This window comes from Telopea speciosissima, chromosome 1 (genome assembly GCF_018873765.1).
Source record: "Telopea speciosissima isolate NSW1024214 ecotype Mountain lineage chromosome 1, Tspe_v1, whole genome shotgun sequence".
Lineage (NCBI taxonomy): Eukaryota > Viridiplantae > Streptophyta > Magnoliopsida > Proteales > Proteaceae > Telopea > Telopea speciosissima.
The window spans coordinates 12,838,271-12,864,958 of record NC_057916.1 but is presented as its reverse complement, the minus strand read 5'-3'; the positions used below and the strand labels follow the sequence as shown (position 1 = coordinate 12,864,958).

Sequence of the window (26,688 nt, the reverse complement as noted above, 5' to 3'; positions counted from 1 at the left end):
ATCGACCATTTTTTTTCATTTGATTTTGACGCTAGATAGGATCATGTTGAGTTTGAACTTAGTATATAAGTGGGAGACAATGAGTATTGCATCTCAGCAAAATTTGGGTTCTACACCTCTACCTGACCTGCCATGAGGCAAATATTAGGGCTGTAAATGGATAGTTGGAAATTCGTATCTGGTCCGTGTTCGAATCCGGAATTTTGATTTTCGAAAAATATCTCAATCCGTCTTAAAGATATTCAGATTCGGATATTTCAATTCAAATCTGGATAAATATCCGGTCAATTTACTATCCGATTGTAAAATGCGATTAGTATTTTTTAGTTTGATATAATATGATACCTTTCATCAGATATAACATGAATATTTCATTGTAAAAAGGGAAAAAACATAACAAGACAAAAATCATGATGAGCGCCAAAAACTTGTTTGAGTTTAAAAATTACAACAAGCGTACGGGTCAATCGTAGCTACGGGTCGAATACGAGGAGATATACGCCACTCTATTTAACTAACTTAAAAGTAATGCAAAGTGAACCAGATTAAAATGTTAAATTAAATTAACTAAACTAATGAAAATTAATGCATCCTAACTCATAAGCATCTAACAAAATTAAGGGATTAAATTGACGTCCTAACACATGAGCATCTAACCTATCAAACTAACACAAATTGGAGGGAATAAAAACAAACTATAAAACTAACGCAAATTGAAAGTAATGAAAGTGCAGCCACACATCCACAACCACATAAACAAAATAACCTCATAAAAAAAAGAAATAAAAAAAATAGAGAGAGAAGAAGAAGAAGAAAGAAAGAATGAGATAGAGAAGAGGGAGAATGAGATTGAGAGTTTAGAGAATGCAAACCTAGATGCGCTTGAACTGGATTAATTGAAGCAGTTTGAATGAATACTTGCCTGAACTTACCATGGCCTCCTCTTCTAAATCTCCAAGTCTTGTCATCAATATAGGAGCTTAGACTAGGAAGCTTAAAACTGAAACTATTACAATCATATTGAAGACATTAAAGCATAAACTAATCCTATTACAACCATTAACTAATCTTATGAAAGCAAAATTAAGAACTTGAAATAACTAATCTTATGAAAGCAAAATTAAGAACTTGAAATAACTAATCTTATGAAATCAAACTAAGAACTAAAGTCAAAAATAGGAAAAGACGAGAAAATTTCACTAAGTGAATGAACAAAAAATTAAACTAACAACTGAATTAAAATTGAACTAAAAACTGAACTAAAAAACTAACTTCTTACAACCCAAAGGGCAAGGGGTATTTATAGGGGGAAGAGAGGAGAAGAGAGAAGAGGAAAGTGTAGGAGAAATATTCCCTAATAAAAGAGAATATTCTCTTCTCCTTCCTCTTTACAATGCCTTGAATCCTAAGAAAAAAAAGAAAAGAATAGAAAGAAGAAGAAGAGAAGATTGTTTACATAGACTTTCTATTTCTAGAAAAGTAAACTTCCAATTCTAACAAGTGATTCATTTTCTTTGTAGATATCTTCTCCAAGCAATAAAATCAAAGCATTTTTGATTTTTCAACTTTCCATAGGTGAGAGAATATCTTTCAAAATAAATCTATCCCAAGTAGAATTCCAGAAGTGCCCTTGAGAATTTGGAGGAGAGAGAGAGTAAGGGTGATGACTAGGATTCCTTCAAGAATAAATAAAATACCCATTCTGTCCTTCAGAAAACGTGGAGTATGGGATGCTTATATAGGCCTCACCATTGTGTTCCTTGCGAAAAATCACCCAAAATAGACCAAAATTTCGTCCAATTTGGAGTTCGAGAGCCCAAGATATCTCAAGTTGAAGTTGGACTGTCCAGAGCCCTCCAAATGGAATCTTTCGGGTAAAGGAAATATAACTTCTGGTTATTGCGCTAAGGCCCCTAGAATCCGAACTTTTGCTTCATTTTGTCTCCGCCCGACTATCAATAATTACAAATAAACCCCTATAGACCATTTTCGTGCTTCGTTACGGAAACGGCCGTAACTTCTTCGTTTCAACTCGGAATCATGTGCCGTTTGAACCGTTGCGAAGCTGACTCGATGGGCTACGTATCTAAGCCATTAACACCTCTAAACAACTTAAAAACATTTCCTTAGCATCATCTACTCGATTTTCACAAGAATTCACCTAAACACTAAAAAGCACAAGAAAGCATCGAGTAACTCTGTCCAATGTGGTAAAATGTATGCTTTATGCCCTAAGATTTCACACATAAATGTGCTCATCAGATATCTTTTCTCAATTTCAAAATTTTTTTTTTTTTATATTTTGAAAAAAAAAATGTTTTGTACACAAACATGCATCATGCACTGCCAAGCACAGACCCTTGCCATTGGACTAAGGGTGTCAAAATGAAATCGGAATCGATTGTTTACGATCGGACCGCACTGTATAAAAATGATGTGATTTTGATTTTATAGGTTCTATTACCAGTTTGGTTCGATTCAAAATCGAAAAAGCGTCGGTTAATCGACTAGAAAACCAATATTAGGAATATTCTTATTTGTTTAAGAATGGATTTATGCACTCTAAAATATTAAGGCTCCTTACTGAGATTTTTTTGAATTTCAGTTTGAATGCCAAATTCATGAAGGGACAAAAGGTTTTAGTACGAGCATGTCTTAGTGACTGTTTTAAAGAATTGAGTGGGTTATGGATTGGTGATGTCCTCAGAATGGTTTCCCTTGCGGTACTTTGCGGCCTTGAGTAATCATTTAAAATTATCATTGCAACTAGCATGTCTAAGTGAACTTTGCCTAGAGTTAGATGTGTATGAAACAATATAATTTATCCCACATAATAAGCACATGGAAAATAAAATTAAATGGTACAAAGGTGAAACCGGTATTACAAACCACATGTAAACCGAATAATGAAAACCAAATAGAAATCGCTAAAACCGCACCGCATATAAACGATTCTTATTTTGGATGATTTTTTATCTGATGCGGTTTTGATTTCTACTTTGCAAAATGTGCATCAAATCGAAACCGCTTCGTATATTCAAAATCGCACCATTTGACACCCTTACATGGAGAAGACAGGTTAAAATTACCATCTCCTTATTTGACACATCATCACCCGTCTTGCCTAATGTGGCCGTGCATGAAAACCCTCCCCTTTTATTTTCTTTTCATTTCTTGTTTTCGAAACATAGCCTCAAAGATGGCAGTGGTAAGAACACCACTTTTCTTTTCCCCCAGCTCAGATTTCAAAAGCTCTTTCACATGATTCACATGATGAAGACAATAGACTTTTTTTTGGGTAAACGATGAAGAGAATAGATTCAGAGCTACATGCGCTGAATCTATAAAAAATGAAGAGAATAGATAGGTATAGTGCAGAACAATGGTTTGTCTTCACCCACACCCTAGGCTTTAAGACTTTGAATCGATATGAGATTGAACTCCATTGATTCAGACGTGGTCTCGATTTTAACCGTTCCGGTATTGGCCAGACTCGGTCAAAACTTGGTTTTAAAATTTTGGTGATAATCAAAATTAGATTGATTGATTTTGAGTTGAATTGGTTGAATCGGTCAATCTGATCTGAGTTCGACTACTCCAGGGTTTCGTTTAGAACCTTTTTATCTTGTTTTTTTTTTTTTCCTTCTTGGTGTTATAATTTTTTTTTGTTGTGGGGAAGCACAATATCAATTAGCATCCGCCATAGTCGATCTCTCTCCTTCCCATGTAAAATGACCCTATATGAGCAGAGTAGAGAGAGATTGGTGCTTTCCTCCACAAATCACACTCTCTATTCATTTATTTAATTTTTGGGTAAGAGATTGTTGTTTGATCGTGTAGTTATGGTGATCAATGAGAGCACATGTAAGGGGATATGCCTGAATGAGATTTTTTATTTTATTGAAAATTGAGCGATAATTTCACACGATCTTGTGTTTGAGCACAGAAACCACATGATCAGTCACCTTTTTTTTTTCTCTAAATTTTTTTAGTGCATGCGCTCGTATGCAGGGCTTTATGTTATATTGTTAATGGGCTTTGCTTCCAGTCTTAGTTGGACATACTGGGTTGTCCACTAATAAATCCAGGAATTATAACCTATCACGGTATGGTGGTTGATAACAAATCTCTAAATAATCTCTCTCTTCTTCTTTTTTTTAAGGAAAGAAAGAAAAACAAGGAAAGACAACTTGGATATATTTAATAAATTTGGGGGATGTTTATTTGATAGAATCCGAAATCTACCACATGCAAGGAGTTATGCAAATCAAAACCTATCATTTTTTTTTTATTTGGTAGGAACCAAAACCTATCCATAACGCATAAATAAACACAAGGTAACAAAGAAAGAACAATCCAACTACCACAACACAATGATATGCATAGTTCAACATGGTGCATATTTCTACAGTGGGATGAGAGTGACTTCACTTATAATGAAGAAAAAGGTTACAAGCTCTTTATCCCCCCTCGCCTATCTAACCCCAAGGTCTCCCCTCCCCATCTCTTAAGTTCCAACTTAATTGGAGCTCTACCAAAGAAAAAAACCTAATTGGAGCTGAACAAATGGCAATATGAAGTTTTGAAATTGTGGTTTATGGGAGTAAACTATGGAGGAACAAATGGCAATGATGTTGACAAGAGGTGGAGGGCTAAAAATACATGGGTGTAAGGATATACACAAGAGGTCATTTGATTAAATTTATATAGAAATTTGACACATGATTAATACAGACAATTCGCCCTCTCTAGTGAACGGTCAAATCATTAGATCATCATGTCCATGGCAAAACAACATGGAGCAACGAAAGAATCTTATTGAGTTGGATCGTGAAATGGCAATATATATATAGAAGTAGGGGTGGGGTACAGGAGAGATGTGGGCAAGGAAGAAAAATAGTAGGGGTGGGGGGGGATGACGACGATATAGGGAAGTGATGGGGTGTGGAGAAAATATCCGTAGAGTTGGGAGATGGGGGTGGGCCAAGGGAGTGTTGGGGTAGGGCGGAAGAATAGTTGAGGTGGGAGATGAGGGTGAGACAATGTAGTTATGGGTGAGGGAGTTGCAAAATGGAGTAACAAGGGTAAGTAGTTGGGGTGGGGGAAAAGTATAGTAGAAGAGGGAGATGAATAGTATCGTAGTTTACTAGTTTACGCGAAGAAGAATAGTTAAGATATATTAAGGGTAACATTGGAAATAAAAAAATATATATTAATCTGATTAATGTTATATTGATTTAGGTATCCCAAACATAATATGTGAAACAATATGTATCTTTGTTGTAATTATCTTTACTGTAATTTCAGCATATGACCGAGTCCCTAGAGATTTAATCTGACATGTTTTAGTGAAAAGAGGGGTGTTGAGTAAATATGTGGATGTTATTAAAGATATGTATGAAGGCATGGTGACTAGTGTGGAATATGTGGGAGGTCAAGGCAAAAAATTATCAATTACGATTGGGTTACATCAGGCATCAGCCTTAAGTTTGTATCTATTTGCGCTTATTATGGATGATTAACTAAGAGCATTCAGGATGAGGTCCCCTAGTGTACTTCATTGATGATATTGTTTTGGTTGATGAGACCAAATGAGGGTTAAATGCTAAGTTGGAGATTTGAATATCAATTTTGGAACCAAGAGGCTTTAAGATTAGTAGAACGAAGATGGAGTATATGACGTGTAATTTTAGTCATATTATGATGGACATTGATTTGGTGGCAATTGGGGAAAGAGGGATACCACAAAGTGATTATTTTAGATATTTGGGATCAATTATAAATAAAGAATGTGGCATAGAGGATGATGTTTCACAAAGAATTAAAGTGGGATGGATGAAGTGGAAAGGTACGTCCGGAGTGCTGTGTGACAGATGTATTCCTTTAAAATTTAAAGGAAAGTTCTATAAGACTGTTGTACGATCGGCTATGATGTATGAGGAAGAATGTTGGATAGTTAAGAGGCGTCATATTCAGAAGCTATGTGAAACTGAGATGAGGATGTTAAGACGGATGTGCGAAAACACTAGGATGGATAAAGTAAGGAGTGAGTGTATTAGAGTTGACTTGGGAGTTGCACCAATCAATGACAAGCTTCGAGAGAGTTGTTTGAGGCGGTACAACCATGTTCAACGAAGGCCTAGGAACGCCCTAGTAAGGAAGAGTGATATGATCCCGATTAGAAGTTGTGAGGAAGGACCTGCATAATGTAGGACTTATACCAAGTATGACATTGGATAGAGCCTTTTAGAGGGCAATGTCCATGTAGCAGACTCCATTTAGCTGAGATTTTTCTGATTGATTGGGCTGAGCCTCATTCCTCTTACCACCATTTTCATTTGTCAATTTTCAGTTTTCATTGCTCATCTCATTTTCCATCCCTCTTTTCCCCATCTCTTCATTACCATTTTATGTGTAGACTACAATTTTCTTTACTTTGTTTTGTTTGGATCGATGTAGTCGACCCCATTAAGTTAGGATAAGGTTGAATTTTTTTTTTTTAAGTTGTTATGTTAGAAACCCTAGATGTTAGTTACCTAAATAAAAAACCTCAACCATGGATATGCCCTCTAAGTGAGCTCCTTGGCCCACACACTGGCGTAGGGGCTAATGAGAGAGTTCAGATCTACTACCCACATGGGGACGGGTGTTGACAGATCTGAACTCTCCATGGGGGTGTGGGACCCATGTCCCATGTAGAGGTCAGATCTATCCCCACCCATCCCCATGTGGGTAGCTGATCCGGATTCTGACAGGACATATCTGGATGGGTGCAAGTGTGCAACGGTGGAAGTGGCATGGAAGAGCGAAACATGGTTTCCACGCCACACTTGGCTCGCGAGCACAAACGACTCACACACGGCTCGAAATTGGCTGAGGTTCCTCTCACCGGGTTTAGGCTCACTTTACTGGGGCAGCTCGCCTTAAAATGGGTTTCCAAAGCTTTTCACAATCGAATCCTGTACCAATCTCGTGGTTGGGTTATTTTCACAGCAACCTGTTTCCGTTATCTGCAACTTCTCTTTGCGAAGTCAATACCATCCTGAATTAGGGTTCAATGGAGACTCAGCGGATTACGGAGCTTCCTCTAGCAAACATGGATAAGCGCCCTAGGAAACGGCCTAGATTAACATGGGATATGCTCCCTCCTATTCCTCCACCCCAGGTATTGTACTCTCCGATCTTTTGATCCACATTGCTTTTGATCATTCGTTCTAGTTGGAATTTCATTGTCAGTTCTTGAATTATGTTGAAGATTGAATTATTATGATTGTGTAAACGAAGTTCAGGTATCTTAATTCGTTTTGTTCTAGATATCCCTCTTACGTTTTGAATCTTCACTTCAGTCTCTCTCTCTCTCGTCCGCTCCTACTCCCTTCCCCTTTTGCATTTTTATCGTCTTCTGCTATGAAAGCCCTCAAAATCTCCAGTCCTTCACATTTTTCGATGCTTTTTACTTGTCGCCTCTCCGTACGATAATTTCTCCCTCCCCTCCAAAAAAAAAAACAAAATAAAAGGGGAAGAGAGTGATAAAACCGTTTTTTTCGTGCTTCTTTTGATCTGGGGGTGTGTAATGCCCCTCGCTTGAATTTTCTACATGTTATCTGTGTTTTTTGCCCCTTTCTGATTTTGTTGGGAAATCTATTTTTTATTTTTTAAAGTTATCTTCAATGGGTTTGTCTGGGTTTTCACCTTCTGATGTTGTTGTAGAGACTCTTCGTTCTCTTATTCTTCCATAATATATAATCTGCTGGAATATTCTCCCTTTATTGTTCTTGTTGCCCGGTTGGGGGGGGGGGGGATATTTGTTTTGTAATCTCTTATGCCCTTCGAGTGTGTTTGTTCTCATTTGCGGTTTCGGTTGCATGGTTACGTGAAGTTCTTGTCGGACAAAAACATTGTGGTGGTTTGGTTAATTAACTCCTATTATTAAAACAAAGTTCCTTTATCTGCAGGTCATTCCAGCAATCCACTGTGGGCAAGAGTATGCGAGTGTAGGAGTCTCCAACTATGCATATTCTTTGTATTACAAGGAATTGCCTCACAATGGATCACCTCCATGGCGAAATGATGATAAAGACGGCCATTATGTCTTTGCTATTGGAGAAAACTTAATTCCTCGATGTAATTATACTCTGTTAAACTCTCCACCTTCGGGGGGGGGGGGGGCACTACATAACACTTGCATCCGTGAGATCTTTTATTTATTTTTTTAATGTTTTATTTTGATAAATAGCATAGGGGAAAGGATAATTCTGTTGTTCTCAAAGTGATAGGTAGGTTCCTGATGATAGTTTGTCTACATTGTCAATTAGGGCTTTCTAGTGTATTTCCATATTTTACTATTGAAGATTTTTTTCTGCTTTTTTTACACTAGTTGTTGGGTGGTTGGTACTTTCACTACTTTGTGACTGTTCTCATGTATTTAGATGGATCTGAATTTTTCTTGTCTCATCTTGACTTTCATTCGGGAACTAGAGTTGCTTTCCTTTTATGACTGGTTCACTGGTTGATCTCCATATGCCTCCTACTCTTTTCTTGCTCTCTCTCTCTCTCTCTCTCTCTCTCTCTCTCTCGCACACACACACCCACACACCCACACATACACACACTTTATTCACTCTGTATCTCCCCCACACAGGCCCCTTCCATTCTTTACAAGTTTTTGTTCTTATATCTGGTTGTTGTTACATGCAGACCAAATTCTCAGCAAAATGGGCGAAGGTAAGGGTTTTTTTTTTGTAAGTTCAATTTGTTTTTCATTCTCATAACATATGATTTATTCATCATCTTTTGGAAATTTTTTTTTCCTGTCAAAACTAATTTATGCATTTGCATGACTTTCAGCAACAAGAGATTTTGAATTGGATTTAGATGTCTTACCCATGCTCTGGGATCAATCCATTTATTTCTCATCTCTCTGTGATGCAATCACTGCAGGGACATTTGGGCAAGTCTTGGAATGTTTGGATAATGAAACTAAAGAACTGGTGGCAATTAAAATTGTGCGTTCTATTCACAAGTATCGTGAGGCTGCTATGATTGAAATCGATGTTCTGCAGAAGCTTGCCAAACATGACGTCGGCGGCACTCGGTAGGACTTGTATTCTACCTTTTCTAGCTGCAGCAGTTCAAGGTGAATTTGGTATAAGTGGTTTTATTTTTTGCAGTTGTGTGCAAATACGGAATTGGTTTGACTATCGTAATCATATTTGTATTGTAAGTATTTGTTAGTGCTTTTGGTTAATTTGGGAGGCTGATGCATTTCCCTTGGTGCCTGACAATTTATGAGTTAAAACTTGCGGATGGATTTAAATGTTTTAACAGGTTTTTGAGAAGCTTGGACCAAGCTTATACGATTTTCTCCGCAAAAACAGCTACCGTTCTTTTCCCATTGATCTCGTTCGGGAGTTTGGAAGACAACTTTTGGAGTCTGTAGCATGTGTGTGGACAAATACTTGCACTTTTCTTTTCAATCTTGTTTTATTTGGTGCTTGAGTTCTTTCTGATGATAATCTGAGACTCAGGAGTCAAGGCTGCTACTTATTTTTTCCATATAAGTTGCCATGCTACATTGGAAGTAGCTATTGATAAGCATGGCAGTGTACTGAATAAAATTTTCCCTCTTCTTTGTTTGCTCATTCCTGCCACTTTTTATTCTTGCAGTTATGCATGATATGAGACTAATTCACACGGATCTGAAGCCAGAAAATATCCTTCTTGTTTCATCAGAGTATGTCAAGGTGCCTGATTATAAGGTATTGGCTCATTAGACAATTTTCCCTCTTGATTTTTCTGATCTATGTTTTTATTTGTGTGTCTGTATGTTGCACATTTTTCTGTGTGTGTGTGTTAACTAGGGTCAATGGTTCGGTAAGTTTCTTATTTGTGACATTTTTTTTTGTTTCTTTCTGGGTTGCAATTAAGTTTCTGTCACGGTCAGCTAGGTTTGGTTCTTATTTCAAGAGCCTGCCTAAGTCTAGTGCCATTAAACTGATTGATTTTGGGAGTACAACATTCGAACATCAAGATCACAGTTATGTGGTGTCAACACGGCATTACCGCGCGCCAGAGGTTATCTTGGGTAATATATTTCTATCTATTTTTAAAAACTTCTGGGATTTTTCTAACTCGTCATTAGTGTGAATGTGACATAACATTGTTTTTTTTTAATTATCTTCTCCAGGGCTTGGATGGAATTATCCTTGTGATTTATGGAGTGTGGGTTGCATACTTGTTGAACTTTGCTCGGTAAATTCAGTTGAACTGATTATGCTTTTTTAACCATAACATAATGTATCTTTCTTGATTTAAAGAGTTAGCTAGTTATGTGGAATAAATTTTGTTTATTCTGCCATTCTGCTGTTAATGCAAAAATCTGGGGAACTTGTATTCATATGCATTAACAGTCAAGTTCCCGGTCATTCTGGAACATTATTCCACGTGGCGTGGCATGTCATGTAATGCATTCTGGTCATTTAATTGTTATCTTCATGAGTATCTAATGCTGACTTTTTTTTTGCTGGATATTTAGGGTGATGCTCTTTTCCAAACCCATGAAAACTTGGAACATCTAGCCATGATGGAGAGGGTTTTAGGCCCTATGCCACACCATATGATGATTAGAGCAGAGTAAGATTCTCTATTTTTTGTGTTCTTGCTTTTTATAAGTTCTTTGCAACTTTGATTCCTTCGGATATGTTATTTTCTGAAACTTTATTGCAGCTGCCGTGCTGAGAAATACTTCAGGAGGGGTGCACGACTAGATTGGCCAGAAGGTGCAGCTTCAAGGGAAAGCACGAGGGCTGTTTGGAAATTGCCTCGGTTACAGGTCTGTTTACGTCTCATTTTTGCTTTCAGGAAGCGCTTTTGGTGTTCTTTAGCCCCTGGTGCATTTGATGTGCATGAAACATTTTTTGTTTACTGATCTCCGTAAGTGTTTTTGGTGCAAAATGTACTAATGAATTTGGTAATCAGTACATGTGGTCCATGTAGATGTGATGTAACCTAGGGTTCAAAACCCTAATTAGGTCACTTGGACCCCCTTTAAACTGATGAGATCTCAATAACCCAGAACAAGGGTAAATCTGTTTTCAGGTAGGTTCTGGACCCTTTGGGACAACTGGACAAGTAAGCACAATCTGGACCAAAGGGTGAATTTCAAAGGTAAGGACCTTTCTGGATTCTGGAATTTTAAAACTTAGATCCGGAGGCAAATTAGGAAGAACTTGGAGTCAGAGGGCTTTTAAGGAATTACCAGAGAAATGTTCTTAAATGGAAATTAAAAAAATTCCTATTCATCTTCATCCTTATTTATAGATTTTTGAGAATTCAGATTAACATTGATGATTCTCCATTAATACTCAACTAGTTAATATGAGATTTTAGGATATACTGATAACCCTTAGGCTTCTTGCACCTGCAAATATAAGCCCCAGATTTGAATAATTACAAGTAACAAAATTCACTGTAGCAGGTCTGCAAATAAGATTGAAACTACAGAGGTTGTTTCTCAGGCTAATACTCTAGGGTCACTCTATGAAGAGTAAACAATGGCCGAAAACTGGGGTAGAAAGAAACCGGGAAAGAGTTTTCAGCTCCACCTCTTTCAATCCAGATTACGCCCGGACGAAGTATCAAAAATAAAAACTGAAATATAAGCTTGACGTACTTGACAAGATTCCTACTGAAATTCTAAAATCGATTTGAAAGAAGATAAAGGAGAAGATTTAGGTAGAAACTCAGTTCATCATGAACTGTTTCCTAGGTTGTCCATCAACTGTAGGATAGGTTTGCCCATTAAACTCTGTTTGACAAGAGACCATATCTGCCACGAAACCAAATTTCATTACCAATCTCTATTCTCTCAGTCGATTCTAGCAGGTACAATTTATAACCTAAATTCTATCTAATGAAGAAAATTAGAAACTTTCAACTTACCTAATATCCTTCCCCCAGCAACAAAACTAACATCATCTCAGCCCAGGCCCAAAAGGCCCATTGCATAATAACCCAAATATGAACACTCAACAACCCAAAAGCCTAACTACATCAGGATGCATGCACTGTTAACTGTATTGATGTATTTTTATGACACTCGGGATGATGGGGGTTGAAACTCTCATCAGACATCAGCTTAACATAAACTGTAGGTTGGATTCTCACCATAGTTCGAGAACTCGCGAGATCTCGCTGAGTTTCTCGGTTTTTTGAAATCCCGAGACGAGACTGCCTACGAGTCTCAAAATGTCAATATCTCGCCGAGGTCTCGGTTTGACATAGGAAAATGCCCATCTAGGTCCTTTATATGAGTGCTAGATCTCGAGATCTTGCTAGAAATTCTTGGTATACAGACACCTATCTATGCCAGGAACCAAGACAGACAAGACAGACACTTATTTATGCCTAATATCATTTAAGTAAATGTTTTTGTATTACATTTACTTAAGATTTTATTCATAAATAAGCAAATACCCCCCTATTTGAATCCAATAAAAATAGTTAAAAAATAAAATTCCAAAAGGAAAAAAAAGTCAACCCCCCAGTTCAAGAACAAAAACTGGATTTTCGACGGTAGGTGCAATTTTCAACTTTCTAATGCTGGGGTTTTTCTCAAATCTAGAAATTTCATAAATCTTATTATGGTAAAACATTGCTAAAAACCAAAAGTGCGGTAAAATATTCATTTGTTTTGATGTCCAAAAAATTATTTTCATTCAGAGCGATTTTGACAACATTCGTGCACACCGAATTAAGTTTGACCAATACATAATTCTTTCAATATAAATCAGATTTTTGCAATCTTGGACTTGTTGGAAAGCTTTCTTTTATAGAATTTTTAGATTTGAGAAAAACCCCAGCATTAGAAAATTGAAAATTGCACCTACCGCCGAAAATCCAGTTTTTGTTCTTGAACTGGGGGGTTGACTTTTTTCCCTTTTGGAATTTTATTTTTTAACTATTTTTATTGGATTCAAATAGGGGGTATTTGCTTATTTATGACTAATATCTTAAGTAAATGAAATACAAATACAAAAGCATTTACTGAAATGATATTAGGCATAAATAAGTGTGTTTGTCCTGTGTCTGTCCTGGTTTCTAGCATAAGTAAGTGTTTGTCCTGCCTTCCCACTAACTGAAACTCCTATTTGGACTTTGTTTTTGCCAAATCTGATAGTGCCAAAATGTTTAAATGGCCTAAATTAGGCTGAGTACCAAGTTTTAGACGCAAACTAGGTCTAAAACCCACCGAGATGAGGCTTCGAGTCGAGAAAAAAAAAAAAGGTGCACCAACGGTGAGATCTCGACTCGACTTGGTTTTTCAAGGGTCCGAGTTGGCACCGAGACCCGAGTTTTCGAACCTTGATTCTCACTGCCATTGGTATTGTCATGTTCCATTATAATTTAAATCTGATTCCAGAATTTTGTGAGAACTGAAATTTAACATCATTTCAGCCGCTAATTTTATCTGTGTGACTTTAGGAGAAATGGTGAGTGGTGAGAAAAGATATGCATGGATTAGGTTTGAGAACATATATGACTTTGAATTGAGTTCAATGGTGAAACAGGATCGATAGTTGGATAAGGCTTAGTTGAGCTGTAGGTGGTCTGAGTGCCCACTATAATGTTGATTACAAATAGATGGGGAGTCGACTATAGTGACAAATGATGCCCGATCTTCCCCACCTGACAGCCGAGACATTGTAAACCAGACGTCCAAAGGTTTGGCTTGTTGAGGATCCAAATAGAGAGCAAACTCCTAGAAGCATACCAGAATGGCCTGAAGTTCTATGCCATTTGTTGTTATTGTCGTGTTTCCTTTTTCTCTCCCCCCCTCTAAGAATCATTATTTTTCTGATTACCAACCGATTCTGCTAAAATCCTTGATAGGCATTGGGTGCAATGGGTTTTACCCCTTAAGATGCCATAGAATTAGGTGTTTGTGGGTACTTTCTTTGAGATGTTTATTTATTTTTATGAGTTAGTCCAATGGTACAACCAAGCACCTTTTTCTTTTATGGGAGAGGGTAATGTAGTCCTAGATAGGTAGGAAACCTACTAGAAGCCAGGTAGATTAAACCCTCACAAAGGTGCTGGCCGAATGGGTAGAATTGAGAGTTTTAGGTCAAAACTAGGGTTAGGTTTGGGTGAATGAGGTAGGGTTTTATTTAGTAAAGCTAGGCAGGTTTTTAGAAGCCTAATGATGTAGGTTGGGTGAGGTTTGAGTGAAGATTTAGAAAACAGATAATTAGGGTTAGGCTTTCGGGTTTTGGGGGAAGATGAATGTGGTGAATTTTAGGGTTTAGAGTTGGAGTTATGGGCAGGGATTCAGGTCGAGTTTCCCAATGGCAGAGGAGGTCACTCGGCCAAAGTTTGATGTTTAGATGATGGCTGGAAGTGGTTGATCTGTAATTTATGGTTTGGGTTTTAATAGAGGTGAAGGGGGAATTAGGGTTTAAGAGCTAAGATGGGCTTGGGGTTAAAGTCGAGTGAAGGGGATGAGGTAAGGTTGCTGTGGTTGAATTTTGGAGGAAAACTGACGGTAGAATTGGGCTGGACAGCTTAGTGAATGTTTAGGGTTTATAGGGATCAATTAGGGTTAAGTGGAGAATGAAGAAGAAGAAGATAATATCAGGAAAACCAAAAGAACTTACTGGATTTGCAGAGATCCAGAAGCAGCAGCTTGAAACAGCTTGGTGATTGATTGAAGAAGACCTCCTGATCATGAACAGATGCATGGAGTCACTGGAGTCCACCAGCCCTTCACCTTGAGATCCACAAGGCAGCACTCACGATTGAAGCAGAGCAGCAGCAGCAAAGGCAGCAACATAAATCGATTTTTTTTCAAACTTAAGCTGTGGGGGAGCCTCCCACGATTCTGTTTATTTAAAATAAGGCTCCTAATACAATCTAAACTCTTCTCTCTTCCAAAATCGTGGAAGGAGTGTGAATTAATTAAAACAACTCAAAGTAAAAGACTTAACTACCCCTATTAATTTAAAACACTTGAAACTCTTAAACTAAGAGGATTCCTCATCAACCAATAGGATATAAGATCCTAATAGCCAATAGGAACACTTCACTTAAATTAGACCAACTTAAATTGAACCAATTGGATGCAACCAATTTGAACCGGTTCAATTAAAACACATTAAAATAGAACTAAGTATAGAATTACCTAAAGCTGAAATAAAACTAAGTATAGGACAATACTATGGCTCCTACTATGATCCTATGCTTAGGGTGGCTTCTTCAACTCGAGAAAGGCTTGGATCTTCAATCAGAGGGTTTCCTAGAAGGGTAATGTAAGAAGGAATATGCACATTACAACCAATGAGGGGTTGGAAAATGGTATTATTCATAATTTCATATGGGGCGTACATAGGGCTCACATGGTAAAATAGGAGAGAGAAATGTCAGTAGTGTGGGTGCCACTGTTTATTATGTGAGGAGGGTATAAAGGAATCTGTACAAGGGCAGTGTAGCAATTTTTCCCCTTTTATATTCTCTGAAGATGAAAATGATGTTTTGTGGCTTTGAATAATGTCAGGAATGCTGTCGTACTTGATTTCTGTTCTTCCTAATGATTTTTCACTTTCTTTTTTGGGAATGAAATTTTCTTCCTAATGAGTTGGTTGACCTGTGTGTCACTGTCTTTTTCCATCATTTTTTAGTTATATGGTAGAAGTTCCATGAGAAAGGCTTTTGTTATTTGGTGACACTATTCTTGGGACATAAAGATGAATCATGAATGTCCTAGCTCTTTTAGCCCTCAAATCTGAATCATCACTCCTCCTTACTGGTGCATTTCGAAATCTTTGTTGGACATGTTCCCTGAATGATTTCCTTTCAACTTATCTTTTATTGGAGCTACTCTTAAATTATCTCTGATGTGTTCCTCTTATTTATCTCTTCTAGTTTTGCCATTCATCTAGCTCAACATTCTCATTTCGGCTATACTAGTTCAAAACCTAATTTATCTTCTGATGCAGTAATCTTTTTGATAAAGATGTAGTTGCGATTACTTTTGAGCAACTTCAGAATTGTTGCTTTTCTCTCTCATCAAGTAGCATACACGTGTAATAAACTAATTTGTTTCCTTTAAGCACCTTTAGATTTCTTACTCTTCTCCTGGAATGCCAAAATATTCTTTTTTTTTTCTTTCTTTTCTTCCTTTTGTTGGCAGTAGTGCAGTGCTATTCTTGAACCGGTGAGAATCTAATGGGAGATCAGTTTGCAACAGGATCCACAGGATAAGGACAAAGCAGATTACAAGAGGAAACCAATAACAGAATAAATATAAGTCTGATTCGGCCAAGGTTCTTATGGACAGATTCTGAAATTTGAAGGAATCCTATCATGATTAGGACTCTAGATAAAAAGTCCAGGAGTGCAAAATTCTATGGCAGAATTTACAAGTTATGAAATCAGATTTCAGACCAGGAATTAAGCAGCCATTCAATCCAGTACTTAGAAACTGAGATTAGAAACCAGAGAATAGAATTTAAGAAATCAGATTTGAAGAAACCTGTTTGCAGTAGGATTTCAAATAGCTATTAGGATTTTTGGTTTTCAATTGAACTGAGAGCTAAAAACAGAAATAATAGCAAACTGAAGAAGAATAGAGCAAAATTTCTAATTTAATACTGAATTTGAAGAGTCAAAACAGAATCTCAGAGAATAAAATTCCATATTAGGGATATTAGTCATTTGACAAAATCAAGCCCTCAGATGGACCAGATATTCTGGTCGAGTTCTCCTTATAAGTGGTGTGACCTTTGCTGAAAGTTTCAGCAAGATCCAGTGGATAGATCAACAGATAACAAGGAATCCAAGTTAGACTAGGAGGGGCAAATTAGTCAATTCAGTTATCAGATTAAGGAACAGACGGTTAATAATCTCAACAGAATCAGTAATTACTGTTAGTTTCAGAACCAACAGAATATATGTTAACAGATATCGATCTTGGCAATTAAAGCTATGAATATTCAAAATCTGGAAACAAAGGGCAGATTCGGGAGGTATTAAGGCCCCGTTTGGTTGCACTTCTGTTCTGTGAGAATGCTCTTTGGCTGAAGAATAACATTTGGTAAAAGTATAACTATTTCAGAAGTGTTCCTAGAACAGAAAAAGAAAGGGTAAATTACTCAAACCTCCCCTGTGTTTTGCACGAAACTGAGGCCACTCCCATAGATGTCAAATATTACTCAAACCTCCCCTAAGTTGATTACCTTATTACAATTCAGCTCACTCCGTTAGTCCGTTAGCTGATCGCAGTTAAGTGGTGATGTCACTTGGTCATAATTTTTCTAAATTACCAAATTACCTTTAGTGTTGGGGCAAACTCACCTTTTTACCCTTCTGTTCAAAACCCTCGAATGAAGTACCCTTCCTGCTCTTGCTCTACGAACTGCTACTCACCGATCCTCTGAAGAACTTCGAGCACATCATCGACCTCTATTATCTCACGACCGGCGACTGCTGAAGCATCCTGACAACGACCGACGACTAGCAAGCTCAAGGACATTAACCATTCTGTAAGGTAAGTGTTTCCCCTTCTCTTCAAAACCCCCTTCTGAAATATCTTTCCTGCTACTCACTATTCAACTGTGGAACTTCAAGCTCACCTCAGAAACCTCTACTGGTGGATTGCGAAGCATCTCAAACGGCCTGCAAAATCAGAAGGCAAGTTTTTCCCCTTCTCTCTATTCTCTCATTCTCATGTACCTGAGATTACTAAGGGTTGTTGATATTTGAATAGAAACGAAAAAGATGACCTGCAAGCTCTGCCACTGAGGAACTGCAAGCTAACCGACGACCTGCTACATCATCGGGCACTTGCGAAGCACCTTGTCGACCTGCCATTCTGAAGGTTACATTTCCCCCCTTCTCTCATTCTCATGTATCTGTGATTACATGATTTCTAAGGTTCAGATGGAAAAAGTCCTTCTCTCTATTTTTGTTCAATGGAATTTATTATCCTCCCTGCTCTCCATGGTCGGAGTAATTTTCCCTATTTGGTTTTGGTTGAGCTTCATTAGCTAACCATTTGCAAGGATTTGTTGCATAATTTCCCTCAATGAGCTAACCATTTTATAGGATTTGTAAAGTTTTGCTAATTTTCCCCTAAATGATTTGTTCCATGAATGGATTTCACTAACTATAACCTGCTAATTTCCCCCTAAATGATTTGTTCCATAAACAGATTTCACTAATTATAACCTGCTAAAGCTCCGTTTGTTTCGATACATGTGAAAATTTCCAATGTTTGTTTTTAAGAGGTAAAATATGGAGTAAAAAATATCATTGAAAAGTACAATGCTGCTAGGAAAAAAATTGAACATGTAATGTTCACAAATCTGTGGATCCAGTCTTAAGCACCCATATGCAGGAATCGTGTCATTAGATCAGTGTTCTCTAAAGTTTTAAAACGGTTAGAGATGAACACCGCAAACATAATGCTCCGCAGGAGTCATCCCGTAGTCTTTGCTCATTGATTTGAAAACAAGTTCCATTTGGGGATTTCATCAAAAACTCGGTAGGCATCTATTGTACTACACAATTTGCAGTACATCTCGACCACTTTGTCGAAGATGGAAATCTGGATATGTAATAATTGAACCCTTCTTCCAGATTCTAACAAATTCAAATCAATACATGCCTGCAACAGTACTGGAAATTTGTTTGGAACAATGTAAAATTTGCGTCTTTCCATATCGACCATAACTTCGAGGTCTTCTTCTACTCTCCCTTCTCTTTATAAACTTTCAAATCTGCATCTGATGCCATCCATCCACATAAGCGGTTTCTCTTTGAGATATTCCTAAAAATTCGAAAATCATCGCAAGTACTTCATGAGTTGATACATGAGAGGTCAAGTTTGTGTACATTAGGACTTCTGCTTTTGGAGAAGGAACAGATAAACTGACCATTGACGTCCGTCCAACCATTGTACACTGGAGTAGCATTTACAAAAAAGAAGCTTTGAGAATAATGAGACTTCGGATCTGAAGGCTCACTATTGAAGAAAAGGAACTTGAAGTTGGAGAAATTCTTGCGAACGCGCGATGCGGCCTCGTTGAGGGAGTCTGGATGTGTGAGGGAGGTGCGATCTAGGAGCTCCGACCATGGCGTTGAACGACTCTAAAGCTCTATTTCTTCCAACGACCGACAATGAGCAGAGAAAAGAATAGAGAGATACAGAGAGAGCACTTGACGGCTCTTGAGTGTGTTTCGAGCAAATCCCAATATGCGAGGAAAATTTTCCCTATAAATTTGGGGTAAAATTTACACTCGTCTTTTCCGGAAAACATGGGTTGTTCGGTTCTCTAAAAGCAATTTCCAAATTACAAAACAAACAGTGGAAAATATAATTTTACAGTAAAATTTGTTTTACCGAGTATTTTACTCTGAAACAAACGGAGCCTAGATGATTTGTTGTCTTGACAGCACTTCAACAGTAATAAAGTCTGTTCCTATTATGTTGAGACTTTAATATTTTGACTGCCGGTCTTTTTCCACAGTTACATCTTATGTTCACAAACATTAGTGAACCTAAATTACTGTCATTCACGCTAGATGATGACATTTTATCTGCAAAATAAAGGGCTGTACCCAGTGCACAAGGCTCCCACGTTTCGCACGGTCTGGGTGAGGTAGATGGTAGGCAGCCTTCCCCCCTTCACGGAGAGGCTGATTCCGAGGACTCGAACCCGCGCCATTGTGCTGGCGGTAACGAGACCTTGCCATTGCACCAAGCGACGACAAATAGAAACAAATGTTGACATAAAGAGAAACAAAGGGAAGGGAAGTATCTCCTTGATAGACTCGAGTAAAAAAATCCCAGATGAGGGGTTCAATTCTTTCTGTTGGGTCATCACAATGAAGAATGGAAAGTATCTTAGGGTTTAGACTTCCCTGGGAAAAAAAAAAACTCACAGTGAATGAGCTTGTATCCCCAAAAATTGCCCACAATGCATGAGCTTGTATCCCAAAACAATTGCTCATAGTGAATGAGCTTGGGTGAAATCGAACAGTTGGTCGCCGGTGAGAGGAGAGGGAGAGAACAGAGAAAAGAGGATAAGACGGAGAGGATCTTACCATTTACTCTTAAAAATATTTCACTTACCTTTGCTTGCAGTTTGCTGGTGGATGAGTTGCAGGTCGCTGAGGGATAACAATCGTACTTGCGGAAGGGATTCTAGCAACTGGCGATATCACGGAAGAAACAACACGTGAATCTTCGATGACAGAAGATTCCATTGAAGAAGTTTACGGTGAAGAAATCAAAGCAGACAAAACTGAAATAGTAAAAGATGAGGTGGTGGTCTAGGACATTCCACAAGAAATCGTCCACATACATGATTATGTTCTTGAAGAGGTAGAACTCGTGGCTCAACTCTTCGGTGAGAAGGCTCTCAAAGTTGAAGACTCTATGGTTTTGACATTCAAGGTTGATGCTGATTCAGAGATTGAGCATATACAGTTCGTAATGCTACCAAAGTTCTTCGAGGAGAAAGCTCCATGCTTTGAAGACTTTATTCCTAACATCCTCGAGCTACCGGAGGTCTGTTATGGTTTGAAGATGGATGTTCATTACACAATGTTGGTTCCTCGATTTTGCCAAACTCGAGGTCGACTTTTTCAAGCAGGGGAGAATTGATGCAGATAATTCACCTAAGTGGGCTTGTTTTATTAGAAATAAGCCTTGGGTTGGGTTATGTATGTGTTGGGCCTTTGATCCCATGTGTTTTCATTGTAATGGGCCACTTTCATGGGATTAGACATGGTTCTTTTTAGTTTTAAGTTGTTTAATAGGCTTTGAGTTCCCTAACCTTGCGTGAGAAGGTTTCCTTTTATTATTGTGCTTCTTGTTTATGTTGCTTAGAAATAGGATTTTTAATTTCCTATTCAGATTAGGATTGTTATTCAGTTTTTCTTTAAATAGATTGTAAGAGACTAAGGCTCTCAGATGGTTTAGATGAATAAAATTTTGAAGTTCTCTTCAATGGCAAGCTGTGCGATTCAGTAGATTGTAAGAGACAAGGCTCACAGATGATTTAGATGAATAAAATTTTGAAGTTCTCTTCAATGGCAAGCTGTGCCATTCAGTAGAGGGTGGGAGATCTTTGGAGGACAGTGAGATTCTGATCCTTGTTCTTGGTGGGAAGCCATTAAGCTATCCTTCTTATTTTCTATTTTTTCCCTTTAAATAAGTAGTACTGTTTTGATTGATGTGGTTCAAGCTTGTTAGAGACTGTTTTAAGCTGAGTTTGATGTGGAATTCTCTTTTAAGTTGCTGTCTTAGTGCTATAATATAGAGAATTGCATACCGAGCAAAACCTTCCCCATTAAACCTGTTGGATGCTCTGTTTTTAGCCTTTTTATTTTCTTAACTGAAAATGAGATTTGCTTTTCTAGAGAATCTGTCCATTAATTTTTCCCATACTTTAGGCCATTCAAGGACCACCCAAGAGGGTCCTTCGACCAGGGTTAATTGTTGATCTGATTTGCATATCTTGTTCAATTAAATTTCTCCTGATTCTGTCTATTTTCTGTTTCAGACATTGAGTGTCTTTAATTACTTTGATTCTGGCCCTTAGTTTTAAATCATATTTTGGGAATTGATTGATCCAGCCTAGAGTGACATTTGACCTGAATAGCAGGCTGATCTGACTCTTGGATTTTGAGTAATTAAAATTCTCCTCTTTTCTGAATTTGTGTTTCAGATTTGAGTATTCTTCAATTAGTTTTAATCAGAATATTGGATCATCGCTGTTTTCTTGGGATATCATCTAATCTATTTGTTTGTGAGTGATTGTTAGAGTTTAGCCTTCATTTGAGGAGGTTGACTTTTCTAGTTTGAGTTTGCTTGGGATCTTACAAGGGAGGTATTTTAGTCTGGACCTAGGGGTCACCCTATCTACCACCTTCCACACATAGGACCAGGATTTGAAAGGTAATCCTTAAAGATCCCTAATACCCTTAATACCAAAGGAGAGGCTCTGTCCCACCAACAAAGTTACTGTTTGCGATACTAGTATCCACAGTGGAGATATCAAAAGGCACCAAAACAAGGATAGGAAGCCACAGAAGCATGACACAGTTTACCTCCATCTCTGCAACACTTTCTTGCCGCAACGATGTCATTGTTGTTGTATGGTGACCCTTCTCTAAAAGAAGTGACAATAAGTTCTAAATTAGAGACCTGCGGTGGGAAGAACTTGATAACAGTCTTGTATCCACAAACCGTAACGAGAATAAATAACAATGCACAAAGGCTTAATTATGTCAAGAATTTCATCAGAGACCACCCCCAGCTCAATGAGTTGCATAATATCTCAAGGTCCTTTTGTGCATGCTTCAAGCCACCTGATCATCAGTTTGGAATCATCTTACATCTCCACTTGCATCAACCCACGTTGAAGAGCAACCACAATACACTGGAAAGCCTCTTTCAGCTCTGCTGGGATCTTTTTATCTTTGTTTTTACAAGTGACATAATATGGGAGTTGTCGACACATCATGAATTTTGGTTGAATGCAAGAAAATTAGTTACTGTATACTTGTAAATTCTACTATTCACATAATCTGGGAAAGGACATTGAAGAGGGATCAGCAGCTATAATCCTCCAAAAGGACCAAAATGGTCTTAGGGAAAAAAAAAGTGGTCCAGAAGACAAGTCAATGCCCTGAGCATGGAGATCAATGTCTAGTGGATCCCACTAGGAACCAGCAGTCCAATGGACCAACTAATGATGTAACAAATACAGGGGGTTGCTTCTTCTAGAATGGTCGGTCCTTTGTGCTTTTTCATTTAGAAACGAACTTAAAAATATCGATATTCATGGGAAGAAAAAGAGCATCCCAGTGCACAAGGCTCCCACTACTGCAGGGTCTGGGAGGGGCAAATATACGCAGCCTTACCCCTGCTTCGCAGGAGAGGCTGTTGCCAAGTTTTAAACCCCGCAACCAACAGGTTGCAATAGCGCAACTTAACCGTTGCGCAAAGGCTCGCCCACTAAAATATCGATATTCATGATAGCAATGTTATTTTGCAAATTTATTTCAATTTCTTGTTTAGAATCAGTTGATACAGTGTGTAAGCAAATCATGGAAGCTAGGATAGTATAATATATAGGTTCAGAACAAGAATCAAGGCATATCTAGCAAGGGGATCTCAATATGGTTATCAAATAATCAAATCTAGTCTCATTGGAGGGTGTATTGTGTATGAATTTAGTTCAAACCTTATATTAAGAAGGTGGGAGAGCCAGGTGGAAAATATAAAAATCTTACCCTTCTTCAAGATGTCTCAATCTCTCCTAATTACACAGATAGAGCACATGAGTCTTAAATAGCATTTGTCAGTTCTAAATCAAAGGCCTACTGTGTAAATGCCTATACCTTCTCAAATGAATTTCCTTCAACTTATCTCTTGTCGGGTCTACTCCTAAATCACTTCAAAATTTACCATTTCTGATCTTTTCTAGTTTTTCAACTCATACATCTCAATGTAATCCCATAACTAATACCAAATGCAGATCTGCTAATTAGAAATTGGAATCAATATATATTTTGAAAGTATGTATTAAAATCTATTGTGCCCATCCAATGCACTAGAACCTAATCATATAACAGATACTATAATAAGAAATTTGGGAACAACTCAAAATTATCAATAGGTAGATACCTCAGAAATCATATCAATATAGGTACATATTGTAATAAGAATTCCTCCAAAATCATAAAGGGTACACTTTCCAAACATATAGATAGATACCTCAGAAATCATTAGAAAATTTATTAAAATTTTTCCCTCTCTCTCTCCAGATTCAAATAGCGTACCTCTTTGATCAACCAAAAGAAAAGTTGGGAGAGCTCCAGGTTTTGCCTTGAAAGATATTCCCAACTTGTCAAAATCCTTGCAACCCTTCATGTTCTGCTTTGGATAGACAACCGTCCCTTCCGTGCTCCCACCATATTGAGGTATTCCAAAGTTTCCAATGAAGTTGTCATAAGTACCTTTAATACTATCCGAAGATGTCACAGTTAAGCTGTTCTTCTCCACAATGAGCCTTGTTGTTGCCGGCGATGTAAGAAAATACCAAAACAACAGTACCTACCCTAGACTAAACCCTAGCACTGATCTCCCTGCCATGTATGAATTCACGGAGCTAAACACTGGTGTTAAGGAAGATGGGCGAGAGATTACAATTCCAATATGCGATGATGTTTGAACATACAACTAACCCTACTTCTCCAGGTCCTTCAACAGAGCCTCAAGAATATTAATTTCTTTCTCTGAATGTGATTGTGCATCTGTGAGATGGAGAGGAAATTATGCGAATAACAGATCTAGAATCTTATATTTGATGATGCCGGTGTTGTATGGGAGCAGAGCTATCGTGAGGGAGGAAGACGATGGGAGATCAGCTATTACGAGGGAGGAAGGTGTTGGGAGCAGAGCTTTCGTGTGGAGGAGACGATGGGAGCTCAGCTTTTGGTCTGTAGTGTACTGAGGGGTTTTTATCGGGAGAGTTTTTTTTTCCTTTTAAGTTGTTCTTTCCAATCTGATCGGGAACAGATAGAACACCAATTTGTTGTTCTGTAATCATGTTCTCAAGGTGTTCTTTCTTCCTGTTCGTTCCTCCAGAATGGAGAACAAGCCGGATTTGCCAAACACGTTTTCATTTCGTTCCCATAGAACACAAGAACAGCAGAAGTGTTCCCGAAGAGTGCAGCCAAACGGGTCCTAAATATCTCTAGATCAGCAGGTCTACTCTTCAACAAATTATGGTTGAAGCTTCCCTTAAGGTATAAGATCAACTTCTCAAAAAATTGGGGATGATCTGATGGTCAGATTTCCTAAACAGTAATTCGAATAAAAAACCCTTACATGCAAATCCTTGGACATAATGTAAAATTTGCAGAAAACAGTGGATGAGTTACCTGATCAATGAAGGAGAAGAAGAGGAGGGCATACCACGATAGGCAGCAAAGACAAAGCTTCCATTCATCAAAATTCATGTACAATGCTGAACTCCCTTACAAACTTATATAGAAAACTCAAAAAACGGATTCAAACATTAAATATGATAGTATAACCTGTTCCTTAGTTAATAAGGTAACTTAAACCGACTCAAAATAGGGCTGGACTTATAAAATCCTAATTCAGCCTAACTAAAACACTAATAACAATTAACTAATTTTGTATAACTAGCCTTTACGCATATTATTGGCCCATTGAAATGGCCCATACAAAGAAAACACATGGAATATAAGACCCAACACATACATAACATCAAAGTGGCCCATACCAAGGGGTATTTTTAATAAAATAAGCCTACTTATGTGATTTATCTGCATCAATTTCAGAGACTCTGTAATCAATGGAGAAGAAAAAGAGAATAGAAGGAGGATAATCACGAATCTCACCTGATTTGCAGGCTGGAATCTCACCTGATTTGCAGGCTGGAATCTCACTAGTACTCAAAGAACCTGGAATCCCACCATTGTTCACTACTGAATCTCACAAGTTTAACACTCTCGAATCCCGCAAGACTTAACACACTTGAATCCTACAGATGCAAGCCTAAATCTCACAGACCAAAACAAAGCAAAAGCCTTCCGTAATTCATTAAAATTCGTGTGTAGGGTTGAAGCCCTTTACAACCAACCTTATATAAAAGACTCAAAACAGGACTCAAACTAAGCTTAAAACTCCTCCAGACAATAGCTTGCTATGGAGGTAGTCTACTGCTTCTAAAACTCAGGCTAAATAAACAAAAACAACTTAAAACAAAGGGTGGACTCACAGAGACCTAATGCAGTCTAACTAAAATGCTTTAATGACATAAAATAAGAAATAAAAGACTCAAAATGACCATAATAAAGTATATCTTGCATTCCTACCTTCTATCAATATTTTAGACCCATTAAGTGGCCTACTACAAAGGAAAACCATTGAACCAAAGGCTCAACATATATGTAACCAAATCCAAGGTGTCTTTCCACTGAAAATTAGTCTTTTATCTGCATTGCAGCTTTGGCGATTCGTTACAATCATGACTGTTCTAGTAATAGTTTGGCTGTTCAATAACAGTATGGTTACCTCATTTTTTGCCCGTCATCAATATGGATTTGTCCTATAATCTGAGTATAAATTTCAGCACCTCAAGGGGAACTTCGTATCAGAGATAATTAATGTGGAAGATTTTACATTTTTTGAAAATTTGCATTCCCTTTACTTTTTCAAGGATATTGGGGTGCCACACTTGCACTTTCTTTGTTTCCTGTATATATATGCTAGTTTAACTTTGGACTATATTTGTGTTGCAGAACCTGGTAATGCAGCATGTGGATCACTCTGCTGGAGATCTAATTGATCTATTGCAAGGACTTCTCCGCTACGAACCAGCAGAGCGTCTTAAGGCAAGGGAAGCATTGAGACATCCCTTCTTTACAAGAGACTTGAGAAGGTGTGGCTATTCATTGTAGCTTTAATGGCTTTAACCGTGAAGAACTCCCATCCAAGTTTATAGTGAGCTTGAGTGCCTATAAACAGTGAAAATGGGAGATTAAGGAATACAATACAACCTGCTAACCTCACTGGATTAGTTGTAAGATTACTACTACCTGTATAGTGAGTCTTTCCAAACCCCCTACCCGTGGGTGTGGTGTTTTGTT

The 26,688-nt window shown here is 37.9% G+C and overlaps 1 protein-coding gene across 2 annotated transcripts; it reads left to right on the top strand.

Annotated features, from left to right (window-relative positions):
- Nucleotides 1–1,888: 1,888 nt before the first annotated feature.
- On the top strand, nt 1,889–26,564 carry LOC122663681 (serine/threonine-protein kinase AFC1). 2 transcript variants are annotated; one of them, XM_043859312.1, is made up of 12 exons: nt 1,889–1,895; nt 6,000–6,002; nt 8,698–8,724; nt 8,941–9,094; nt 9,171–9,219; nt 9,328–9,442; nt 9,667–9,758; nt 9,928–10,084; nt 10,187–10,251; nt 10,535–10,632; nt 10,726–10,831; nt 26,341–26,564. In XM_043859312.1, the coding sequence occupies exons 3-12, from the start codon at nt 8,715–8,717 to the stop codon at nt 26,497–26,499; spliced, it is 1,005 nt and encodes a 334-aa protein (XP_043715247.1). In that variant the 5' UTR covers nt 1,889–1,895; nt 6,000–6,002; nt 8,698–8,714; the 3' UTR covers nt 26,500–26,564. The 2 variants fall into 2 exon arrangements, with proteins under 2 accessions (XP_043715247.1, XP_043715240.1); XM_043859305.1 differs by lacking the exons at nt 1,889–1,895; nt 6,000–6,002 and adding exons at nt 6,867–7,165; nt 7,956–8,124.
- Nucleotides 26,565–26,688: the final 124 nt, after the last annotated feature.